This window comes from Agelaius phoeniceus, chromosome 10 (assembly GCF_051311805.1).
Source record: "Agelaius phoeniceus isolate bAgePho1 chromosome 10, bAgePho1.hap1, whole genome shotgun sequence".
Lineage (NCBI taxonomy): Eukaryota > Metazoa > Chordata > Aves > Passeriformes > Icteridae > Agelaius > Agelaius phoeniceus.
In genome coordinates, this window is record NC_135274.1 from 8,810,992 (window position 1) to 8,823,992 (window position 13,001).

The following is a 13,001-nucleotide window of genomic DNA, read 5'->3' on the forward strand; positions in this document are numbered from 1 at the left end:
CTGAAGACCTATGTAGCAAGGTAGCCTGGCACAGTAAGAGACTGTGCATGAATATTCAGTTCTAGTGAAATGAGTCTGCCCCACAATCTAGATGCTAATCACATTGGTATGTTTAAAAGTATGGTAGGACATGGGAGGAGAAACAGGGACTACCTGCATCCCATTACTGGAAATTGCTCTAGCAATTACTTTAGAACCAGATTTAAAGTTAAGAATTAACTACATTCCCAGATGCTACAAAACAGAACCCTGTGCTTACTGATTTAGAAACAATGGTAAATGTACACAAATAGTTTTGTATATTTCTTCTTCAAAGAGCCATGCAGGTTAATGACAAGTCAATTACTCAATAAAGCCTCGTATAAATGGCCATTTTGTTTGGAATTTACTATCAGAACAAACAAGTGAAAGCAATCTATAGCACTAAAAGAGATTCCAAGCCTATTCTGACATCCTGATTTCAATGGTGCTGATTCACCATTGCCCTGTTGCTAAGTCAAACTAAAAGTTTACCTTTGCTTCCACTAAGCAAAACCAAACCAGTGGCTCTGCAGTTACCACTGCTATTTAGGAATAGTGACATTTAATGTGTCTAGCAATATCCAGCTTTTTGTCCATAACAATCAGCTACGAGTTCCCTATGTGAGCAGCATCACTCCACAGCAGTAACTGGAATACTGAACACACACTCAAAGGCACCTTGGAAATACAAATTATTTGGACCTGTCTGTCATCATGAAAGCATTTTAATGCCTTGCAATGCTGAACCCAATTAACATGATCTGTATCCACTTAAACCACTACTACCACATCATGTGCTACACATGTATATATGCACATATTGCTAGACATGTATTCAAAGCAACAGGAATCTCAGTGTCTTTGAAACTTAGGAATGAAGTGCACCAGGTCTGTTTGCTTCTTTTGGATCTACACTCCCAGAATTTGACAGAGCAGCAAAGAGATAAAGAGAGGTTGCAACAGGATTATAATGGAGGTAGTTACTGATGCTGTTTTGCATTCAGACACCAGCTGGAGGAGTGCCAGAGGCTGCACTGAAAATAAGACAGTAACTTCTTGCACTAAGGAGCAGATCCCAGGGCCTGCACTTGTTTATTGAAAGCAGTTAAGGGCAAATCCATGGTTGGAAGAGCAGGAAAGTGCTCCATACAGCCTCAGCTGACTGTCTTATGTCACATGGAGAGCCTGCACTGGGAGGCTCATGAGATTTCCATTAGCAAGACCTCAGGTTTAAATTGTACAACATGAATGATGAGAAAATGTAATATGACATGCAACACATATTTGAGAAAAAAATAATTTGCTTTTGTTGCCAGAGAATAGAGTCACCTGTTTTTCTGAGTTTGGTTCCTGACAGAGATGCCTTTCAAGTCACCTCCACTGATGCTTAAGATGCAGAAGTGATTCTACAGCAGTCAGTTCACTGAAAATCTGACATAATTTGCCTGAATCACTCTGCTTTTAGACTGAGTAATGTGAGCCTTGAGCACTGCACCAAATTTGCTATGACACAATCAAAGTCTGACAACTATGAGTCAAAAAATATCTAATGACAGTAAGGACATGACAGTGACAAAGGAATCCAGTTTTATTTCCCCACCAAACAGCCCTAACCAAGCCCTAACCTTAACCAAGGGTAATTATGTCTGGCACGTATGTATTTTTATTATCACAGTCCATTGCCAGGTCATTTGGCATTTTTTCATATTTACTGTATTTAAAGAACTTGAAACCCAGGCTTTGCATCTCAACCCCTTGATAATGGCCTTAAAGAAAACACATCTAAGCAAAGAACAAAAGCAGCAGAAGAGATCCATTCTTGTATTACAGATAAACAGCACGTGTGAGAGGGCAATTGTTAAAGACAAACTAACAAAACAAACAAGCCAATAAATTTCATCACGGGCTACCTCTACCTCAGTCTGAATTTGCTACCTGGGAATACCAAGTTATTTTCAGTTTTAAGGATGCATTTAAAGCATAGCAGGCTTCCAGCAGACAAGCATTACAAAAACACATCTATTCAACCTGCTATTCATTGATATACATTTCTAAATGGAAAATAAACTCATAACTGAGCATTCAGAAAGAAGCTGAAGCACTCTACTTCCATCAAGAGAAGCCACTAAGTCAAGCAGATCTCCTTGCTGGTCACAATCCAAGCCTTTCCTTCCCACATCTGTCCCCAGCATGTTCACCCATCAGACCCTGAAAAAAGAGCCACGAAAAGGCTGTGAACCCAAACTTTCATGATAAGAATGATCTTCCATTCAAGGAGCTACATGGGTACAACCCCCATTTCAGCAAATCCTATGCTCTAACCAGATTAAGGTTAAATCCTAGACTTCAACTGCCAGAAGGGGCTCTCTACAAACTACTTCTTACTGATTAATTAAGAATAGAAGTTGTCAAGACTCAATCAACTTTCTAATGCAAGAAGCAGCAGCAGGTCCCTCCTGTAGGAAATCTCCCTTCATCTCCAAATACTGAGGGTACCTCCCCTCCCCTGGACTGGCTAGCCTGAGTCCCCCAGGGAAAATGAACCCTTCCTGTGGGCCATACAAGCAGTTGAACTGCAGGATTCCCTGCTGGCTCCTGAACTACACAAGCACTGCAAACAAGGAGAGGAAAGGCAGCCCCCATTCAGTGAGGCACTACACAAACAACACAGATCACTGCAAAAGCCAGCCTTAGCTATTTCTTACTAGCACCAAAAGAATGTTAGAAGACACACATCCACCAGAAGTTATTCAAAGACAAAAACTGTGTGGGGGTGGTGAAAGCTGAAAGAGACTAAGAAACTGGGTTAATTTTAATTGCCTCCATATTCACTAACTTCTATGATTAGGACACGAAACAGTTGAAAAAAAGGCTTATACTAATGCTTTTTTAGGATGAAAATGGGAGTCTGGCACTCAAGTATTAGTGAATTTTGGGGATGCAGTTTGGAGCTGTGAGTTGCAAAAGGTACGCATGCTCTGGCTATTTCAACATCCAAACTCAAGCATGAAGGACATTCAAAAAATTGGAAACACAGTTAAAAAGGCAAAATAGGGAAAATCATCTCCTGGTAGCATCATGACAGATATAAAGTCTGAATCTTTTATACAGATTTTGATTTCCTCCCTCCCCAAAATGAAGCCAAACCCTTGTGCCAGGTACACTCACTTCAGACAGTGGAGAGGTCCAGGAGAAACTCTGGCTACTCGGTTGACAGTAGCACCATTCAGAGTGTTGAGATGAACTTCAGAGATGTAGAGAGTCACAGAGGAGGACTGCAGGCGTGTTTTTACAACTTCCAGTGGACATGTCAGAATTGCACCAACAGTACCTCCACAGCTGCAAAGATAAACAGGATCATGTTTTCAAGAGAAAAACTGCAGGACACATTCAGATAGAATTGACATTATAGTCAACACAATCCCACTGCAAAAAGTGAAGAACCAATGGGAACACGTGTGACAATGACAGTTATGTGCCCTTGAAGGCAAGCAAACTGCTAGGTCAGTCTGCAAACCCCACAACTTGAAGTGAAAATTTAAACAGACAAAACGTAGTGAAGGTGCACAGTACACACTGTTCAAATCAGTTCTGGAAAGCAGCTCAGTAGCTTCAATGTTTAACTTCTTATGATAAATTTTACCTTTTTCTTTAATGTTTAATGTGCTCCTGACCACAAAAAAGGTGCCAAAAATCCTTAAGGGCAGAAAAAATTTATGCAATACGCACACAGGACTATGTGTAAAAACTGGTAAAGTCTGTGATGTTGCAATTCAGTAATATCTTCAAAAGCCTGACTGTATTTTGGTGATTGCACCATGAAAGCAGTGATTGTCCAAGTGCTTCCCAAGCTCTGCCCACTTCAGCAAGGCTGACCAGGTACTGTAGAGTAGAAACTGCAAAGCCAGAAGAGCTCAGGTGGCTGACCAGGTGAGGATTTACCCAGTTTGCTTCAGTCTGCTTTCATTCCTGAAAGCAAACCAAGGCAGGCCATGCACAACTTGTGCTGACAGCAGTTCCTGCCCTTCTGCTCAACCACAGTGCAGCCAGAGCACTCTGCCCTGCCCAGCTCTGCTCACAGCCTTCCTGGGCTTCTTCAGAATCCACGTATTAACATCTACAGTCCTACTTCTGCAACTGCAGCCTTGGAGGGAAAAACAGCAAATCCACAAATTCTGAGTTCCAAGACAGTCTCTTGAACCTTTTCAGAGATCAGTATTCTTAACATTGCTCAACACCTTCTTAAAACTATGGCCAGGACACTACTTATCTCCTTTAAAAAACAAGCAAACAATCCAACCCAAAGAAGCAAACCTAGATTTCAGTTCAAGTATTAATGCTAACTACAGCTCAGTCTGAAATCCACTAACACATAAATACAAATTGTACTAAAGTCAGAGGGCCCATATTTGCTTCCCCTAATAAATATATGTAATAACATATACATAACAGGAAGTGCTTTATTCTGACAAGATGGCTATCAGCTGGTTTTTTTTTCTAACACAAGAAGCTCAAACACCCCCAAACCCTTAAATAAGCTGTAAGCCTGTTCAAGTAATTTTAAATTTTTTTCCAAAGTGAAAAGGAGAGTTCAGTCCAAATTAGGAGTAATAGCTAAGACTCAAGATATCCTATATATTTTGATAGGAGGGTAGTCTGATTATTCTTCTACCACAGAGAATACCAAAAATACAGCACTGCATCCTACAAACCTAATCTGTTTGTATGAAGTGAACTGAGAGTAGAGGTGCCAAGTAGAAGTTGGATGTTCACTTAATACTCCATTTAAACCCAGTGACCTAGAGGTATCCTATTACTAAGCCTAAAGGCATCCTGGCTGTCCCTAGCTCCAACATTAGACTGAAGTCTCTTCTCTTTCAAGGTTTAATTGAGGTAAGATATTGAGTTTCTTTGGCACTCTGGAAAAAAGTGTTATCACAGGAAGATGAAAGACAGTCTTTCAGTGTGCGCTGCACACGCGCAGTTCCAGCCTGATACAGACATCAGAGCAGCCTGCTCTGAATGAGCAATTCACTGGCTTCTAACACTAAGCTACAAATAGACTTATTTTAAAACTAAAAGTTGCAGAAAGAGGGTAGATATGCTAATATTTATTTTAGCCAGGGATGGAAATAGTAAGAGCCTGTAACGTGAAGGTTCAAAACAAGAACAGCACATGAGAAGCACATGTAGGTCAGCTCCTAAAACAATCTGACCTGAAGCTATTGAAGCTCTAAAGCTCTGAGACAGACAGAAGGCTGTCTGTGTTTCCTGCAGTTCAAGCCAGACCCCAACTCCATGGTAACATGCCTCTGCAGGCAATGAAGGAAGTTGGCTTTAGAGTTGACTTCCTTTCCTGCAACCCCTCCACTTCTGTTCTCCTCGAGCTTACTTCTTGCTCTCTTGAAAACTTTTCTGCATTTATTTTGGACAGGTTACACAAGAACATGTTTTCAAGCAATAGTAGTCACAAGAGAAAGCACAAGGTATGATTTATATTAATGAGAGAAATGCTATGGAAGTAGGGAAGAAATGAGGACAAAAAGACTTGACCTGCATTCTTGAACAGGGCTTGGAGTTTGGAGCCCTTACCCCTCTCACCCCCCCGCTACATCAGAGCAGAAATGTTTTCTAAAGTTGAAGATTAACACTGACCTGGAGCTCATGGCCTGCATGCTCCCCTGCACCACACCCAAATCACAAGGGATGCCTGGCAGCAGCACTTCCACCAGACAGACACTCAGGGGGATGGTCAGACACCCTTCACTCCGCAGGGATTCCCGGGGAGGGGCTGATCCACAGCTGCTCTGTGCTTGCTGTTTTGGCTGCAGCAGGCACTGGGCAGTGACAGCCAGCAGATAACAGCAGGCAGCACCACGCTCACAGGCATCCTAAAGAAGCAGCAGATTCACCTGCCTCCCTTTCAGAACCTTTTCCTGCACCACATTCTGCCATTCAAGTAATTTCAAATAATCAGCACCCTTGGCAGTTTCGTGCTGCTGTGTTTCTTTGGTTAGGCTTTTCTTAAACAATTTAAGATGTCTCCACTGAACCCAACAATATTTTCAATGTTTTCCACTAACTATTGATAGTTTGAATTCAAACTTCTTCTCTGTCCCCAGTCTTCAAGATCTCAAATTTCTTCTTACAGCTGAAGAAAGCTAGGAAGTTCTACAGTGCTGTGTGGTTCTGTAATGTGAGTCTTGGAAAAATCCCAAATTTCTACTTCTGTTAAAGTAACACATCACTTTCCCAGCCCTCAAAAAGCCCCATATAACAGAGACAACATCTGAAACGGAAGGAGAGAAAGAAATGTTTTGATATGTTGAGGAACCAGAACTTTCTCAATGGTCACAAGATCCACTAAGTTTGAATTACAAAGGCATTATCCAGTAACTACCCTGGCTTGTCTATTTCACTTGACCTTTAAGATAAACACCTCAAGGCTTGACAAAAATCTGTTTATGAAAAACTGTCAATAAACAGAGCTTGTGGGTAAACAAAGAAGAGAAACAATTAAAAATATGCACTCTGTACAAATAAGCAACTTTAAAGAAGCATAGCAGCTGTTCTGTTACAGCATCAAGGACAGTGGATTTTACTTAGAAATGTATTTCCAGCCCTGCTTATTTAACACACTCCTGGGAATACCACCAGAGACAGCTACATTTTTGTGCTCCAGTCCTGGCAGGTCACTGACAGCCAGCCACCAGCTCCAGCCTACAACAAGTGCTCTATAAATTGCCAGCAGATTGCTGCCACCTTTCCTGCTCCCCTCCTCCCTGGTTCAAATTAAGGGGAATACTTTTAGTTTGTGGTTTAAAACAAATTAGGAACTAGAACAGTTCAGAAAAACATTTTTTAGCAGTTTGAAAAATATGAGATTTCTTCTCAATAATGCAGGTAGGATTTTGTAAAGTACTTCAGAAACTTCTATTACCTAAAACCACTCTGGGCTTGAGTTTTTCCAGTCATGCATGCACCAGGCCCCAACAAGTGTGACTTGTAGGAACATTTACTAATGTGTAACTTTTTCTCCAGGATTAGATGAATTTCACCTGCTAGAGTAAGTAGGTGAACAAACACACCTGCTGACACAGTATAAATGGGAAGTGAAGAATGGCAGGACTGAGACACTCCTATGTCTGAATGCTTACTGCAGTTTCCAGGGAATGCTATTCAGAAGACCACTTGCCCATCTTGTCTATCCTAAATGTGATATTTGCCTCTAATCAATGTTTACTACAAGCCTTCTTCAGCTTTACCACGTGAGTATAAAAGAATCTTGCAAAGCTGACCTTCAGCAAAAATACCTTGATCCTAAAAGGGTATGAGAATCCAGCTGCAGGCCCCAAGTAATTTGAAGGGCAGAAAAGCAGAGATCACTAGGTAAATCCACAAAAATAAATACACTGGTTAAAAAAGGAAGACTAAAATCCCACTATGAATACAGTCAAGCTAGAGAATTAAAATTTCAACTTGAGCCTTCTTGTACAAGTTAAGAGATGTCACATTCAGTGGAACAAGGTACATGGACATCACAAGATGTAGTTATCATCTGCAGGATGACAACAAACCTAAAAGAAAACAATAAAACTAAGAAGAGTTGCCTACTTGACATCTCTTGGGCTGAAAAATCTAGAAAGATGGCAGTGGTCTCCCAAACTAAGGAGAACATTTCCCCTACAGAAAGCACATACTGAAAAGAAAAAAAAAAGCCCAAGAAAAGAAACTCCAACTACCTGCAACACATTTAATTTGATCCCAACTGGCGAGTTACAAGACCATCATCTCACTGGTTTAACAGAAGCAAACCTGGAACTTTGGGCTTGAAATTCTGCTAACTGTTCAATAGGTACAGCTCTGACAGCCATTCTCCTCAGACACATCTGCATTATTTGTGTGACACTCCAAGGAAAAAATACATACATGCTTCAAAAACCTAAATCTGTTTGGCACTCAAGCCCCAGGTTCTCCTTCCAGCCATGGCTACACAACAAAGTTCTCTTATTATTGCAAGGTTAAGGCATCAGCTAAGGAGTCCCTGCCCTTGTCCAGAGCAACCAAGTGTCTTCTACTGGTACCTGTCAGCACTGCAAGTACCAGCAGAGACAGCTCCAGCACAGACGAGGGTCTCAAATTCACCCACTGGGCTGTCTAAAAATGCTCTAAAGCAGATTGACATCCCAAATGCCAGTGTAGCCTGACTTCCAACTAACACTGTCAGTGCACATTTTTTTAATTCCTTGAGAAAATGATGCATGTTATGAAAACAAAAGCCATGGCTGTCTGGTGGTAGTTTCAGATTCACCTTTCACAGTAGGTTTGTAACCACAGTCTAAAAGACTTAAAGATAAACCTTGACCCTGTTATCTTGGGTCTACATTAATTCACGTATTTTACCAGCTACTTATCTTTCCTGCACAAAATGAAAGTTCCATGCAAACACTGGCTGTCAAATGAACAGCATGTAAACTGAGCTCAAGATTCTGTCAAAAAAAAAGTATCCAAGCCACTTACAAGCAGAACAGAACTTTTTCTCTCTTCATCAGTTACTGCAAATTCAGATCCCAAGTCTACCAGCAATTTCATTCACATGTCTTATAACCAGAGTAACTTTCAACAAAGCTGCAGCTTTGGATATTACATTTATATTATCAGCCTTCAGATAGTATAAAAGGGCTTTAGCAAGTACAGCTTTCACAAACAGCATTCATTAATCCTGAAGTTTCAGGGTTTTCCTGCTGTGATACTGTTCAACTGCAGTACTAGCAGCCACAAACCCTTAATCACTCTACTCACTGATTATGTTTCTTTGCTGAAACTTACAAAGTGTAAGTTAAGCTCACATCCACAAACTACAAATACTAATCAAACTTGTAGTGTGTAATGAACAGCGTCAAAATAAAATCCCCTGATGTGCTGCCACATAGAAACTTACAAGTGAAAACAGGAAAAACACCACCAGGGGATCAAGCATCACTGGGTTCCATTATCCAAAACAAACATCAACATGAACAGTGTAGCTTTTATTAGGAGACTGGGTAAATCAACATTTACAGTAACATTTGTATTAAGTAAAAACAGCTCAAAGCATCTAGAAAGAAATGTGAGAAAAATATCAGTGGCACAGTTTCTCAAGTACTGACAGCAATTTTCATGCAATTTAGTAACCCCATGGAGCAAACCCCAAGCTTTAAACAAACACTGTCTTATTTCACACAAAAGTGTATCTGAATATAAAGATAACCTCAAGTTTGGACAGAAAGGCACCAATTCCTTCTCACTTGCTCTGAAATACATCCAGAGTTATGCCACCAATGTGTTTTAGGGCAGAGAGGAGCTGAGTGTGGGCAACTCAGTTATGGCTCAAGGGGCTGTTTGCTGAAATGGTGTAAAAAAGCCCCCCATCATCACAATGCCTGCTACACATTATTAACAACCTTCTGAAATCAGAAAAGCCCAAGGGTCTCTTACCTTTCCTTCATACATTTCAGCAGTGTCTGATCTTGCTGAGAAGTCAGACACTTATGTTAAACACATTTTCTGTACCTTAACCACTTTAGCCTCTGTAGGGACTTGCTAAGAAGCTCTGTCAGACAGAGTATGATTGCAATTACAGACCAATTTGAGACACTTCTATAATGAAGATAAAGAAGCTCCTCCCTATACTTTCTCACACACTAAATTAGAAAACAGCCAAATTTCTGCAAGAAACACCAAGAGTGAAGAAAAGAAGCAAACCTGAGACTGTCCAAGTGTGAAGTCAGAAAAGCAGCTGTCCACCTCCTAACCCAAACCCCTCCTTTTACTGAGGAAACAACACTCACACAAGTTCACTGCTCTGATGGAAGTTTGTATGATACACAATTACCGTCATAACGTCTGGAAATGAAGAATAAATCATGAAAACCTGAACAATACTTTTGTATCCAACACCTGAATTTTCGCTGTATGGTTGCAAGGCAGTACATCCAAAACATATTAATCTTTTCTATATAGCAAAACATTAAGGTCTTCTACTACTTTTTAAAATGAGTCTAACAACTAAAAAAGCAGCCATAACTTACTGCTTGAACTAAAAATGTTCATCTACATCCCACATTTCAATCACATGACTTTTTAAGAATGAAGAATGTTCAACTGCATCCTTGAATAAATAGTACCTGAGTTTATACTACCAACATAATGCCTACAGTGACAACAGCTGCTGTTTGACTAAGTGGGAGAAGAGAAGATAAACAAAAAAACCCCATACACAAAAAAACCCCATACAGCCTAGGCAGCTACAGAGAAATCCCAGGATAGTCCCACTTATGCTACTAAACCAGCAATGTCATCTGTCAGAGTTTCATTAGAGAAAGCAGGAACTGAAGAATGAACTTGAACATCTGGGAAAAAAAGAAGCACCAGCAGACAGAGATAATCATGTTGTTTCCATAGAGGCTCTGGTGCAACTTAAAGGCAAACAAAGCTTCCTTCCTCTAAGTTTCGCTGAAGATTAAAGATCACTCAGGTGATCTGCAGGGCACCATGCTTGCAAAGTCATGAGATGACCCCAAAAAACTCTTCTACTGCCAAATGTGACCAAATAGACAGTGTTAGCTTGGCTGAACTAAGGGTACAGAAACATGTGGCTCACACTCAGCCTTTTCCTCACAGCATAACCCCTGACCCAGCTGGCCAGCACCTACCCATCGACCAGACTGCTCTGCAATAAATAGGAATGAGCAAGCTGAGCTGAGCAATCCTCATCTGCTTTCAAGTTTCAGGTTTACAAACCTGCTTCTGACATAATGCACAATTCTGCTCAGTAATCTCCCCTGTGCAGAGCTGTCAAGCTGAAGGGCCACAATCAGGCACCACTCACAGAATCCTTAGGGCTGGTAGGGAGCTCTGCAGATCCCTACCAGCAGGATGGGATGTCCCTGCCAAGGTAGGGTCACCTGGAGCAGGTAACACAGGATCATGTCCAGGTGGGTTTGCAATGTCTCCAGAGAGGGAAACCCCACAACTTCCCTGAGCAGCTGCTCCAGTGCTCTGCCACCCTCAGTATAAATAAGTTCTTCCTCATGTTGAGGTGAAACCCCTTGTGTTTTAGTTTATGGCCTCTGCTCATTGTCTTGTTGCTGGGCACCACTGAAAAGAGTCTGGAACCATTCTCTTGGCACCTCTTTGAGATATTCACATGCATTAATGAGATCCCCTCTCAGACTGGACCAGGAAACAGGCCCAGCTCCTCCAGTCTGCTCTCATAACACAGATGCTCCAGACACCTCATCATATCTGTAGCCCTCTACTGGATTCTCTGCACCAGCTCCTGCTATTGCTTTTCTGAATGCTTACAAGGATGCAAAGTCTGCAGAAAACAGTACACACTACTACATCTTGGGCCTCCTGCTGCATAACCACTCTCCTCTTAAACAGGGTGCAAGAAATCAAGGGGATGAAAAAGCCCCACGCAGGCACTGGAACAGGTGTACAACACATCAAAGTGTGCCAGAAAGCAGAGAGTACTGACATGTGTCCAAGTCACTCAGACTTGCTCAGAATCAACCACTGTTCTTCCACCTCAAACACCTCAGTCCAGAAGCAGCAAGCTCATTTTTGTCCGTGAGGAGCACAAAGAGAAATCACAGCTTCAAGCTCTCTCATGGGATGCAAGGTGTGTCCTCTATCACTTCTGTACAGTCATGCTCACTACCCAAACACAGTATCACAATCAAGGACCCCCAGCTTTCCCTTTTAGGCTGGGTGTCCTTCCCACCCTGCCCCTAGAAGAACCACAGGCTTCACAAATACAGCCCATACATTTTGAAACTTCTGTAATAGCTGTGAAGATACAAAAGTTACCTCAAACCTAACCAAGGCTACATCTTTATTTCTAAGTACATTTCCCCTTCCCATTTCTTCTGCCTTTGTGGCCGGAGAGCTGGAGGTGCCAAAGCCCCAGAGGGAAGCGCAGCACACACCGGAGCGTTAAAACGCATGGCACGGATACAGCGGGCACTGCCAGCCCGCGAGGCCGCCACGCCAGTCCCGGTGCTGCTGCTCCCTACAGCGGGGAGCCCACGCACAGCGGGCCCTGCGTGCTTCTCCACAAAAACACCAGATCAGGGAAAACCCGGGAATGCGATCAGAGAGAGGGACTGGTTGTACGGGAAGCCTCCACCCCCGCCTCCCCAAGGGCCCGCGTTCCAGCCGTGACACAACGCAACAGCCGGGGCCGGGCCCGACCGCGCGCAGCGGGCCCGGAAAGGCCTCAGGGCACGGGGCGGGAAGCCGAGCGCGGCCCGCTCCCTCCTCCCCACGGGCCCTCGGGCACGGAGGAGCGGAGCAGCCCCCGCAGCCCTACCCAGGGGTCCCCAGGCAGCCGCTCCAGGCCGCCGCCGCCGCCGCCCCCAGGCCAGGCCAGCCAGCGGCAGGCACGGGAGCGGGGCCAGACCCGTAGCGCAGGGAGGAGAACGGGAAAGCACAGAAGCAGCTCCCAGGCCTTCACCTACCCGCCGGCAAAGAGATGCACCAGGGTGTCTCTTTGGCTCATCCTCGTCGCCTGCACCCGGGCGGGAGGAACGAGGTGCCGGGCGCTTCCGCCCCACACTCACGGCGCCGCTCCTGGCGGGGCTCAGCATAAATACGGGCGGGCCGGCTCCGCCTCCCGCTGCCGGCGCGGCTCCGCAGGCACACGGGCCGTCCGGGAAGCGGGGCCGGGCCGGGCCCGCCCTTCGCCGCGGCCGCTGCAGCACCGAAAGTGCGTGGCTATGAATATGCATACATGAATATGCATGAACCCTCCAAATAGAGGCTGCTATTGGCTGCAGTAGCGTGACATCAGCACAAGCACCCGGCCTGCCTCGTGAATATGCAACGAACGTCCTCGCCCCCGATTAAACAGAGGCCACCGTTGGCTGCGGCGTCTGACGTCACGCGCGCGGTGCCTCATAAGGCCGGGAGTGGGCGGGGCGGGACCCCCATGAGGC

At 43.8% G+C, this 13,001-nt stretch overlaps 1 protein-coding gene across 1 annotated transcript in view; it reads right to left on the reverse strand.

The window, feature by feature from the left end:
- SLC25A36 (solute carrier family 25 member 36) overlaps positions 1-12,799 on the reverse strand; it is a 29,757-nt gene extending 16,958 nt beyond the window's left edge. The window contains exons 1-2 of the mRNA XM_054638911.2: positions 12,525-12,799; positions 3,190-3,360 (exon numbers count right to left, since the gene is read on the reverse strand). Of these exons, the coding sequence (XP_054494886.1) occupies positions 3,190-3,360; positions 12,525-12,565 (212 nt within the window). The 5' untranslated portion in view covers positions 12,566-12,799. The remainder of the gene's footprint in view (positions 1-3,189; positions 3,361-12,524) is intronic.
- Positions 12,800-13,001: the final 202 nt, after the last annotated feature.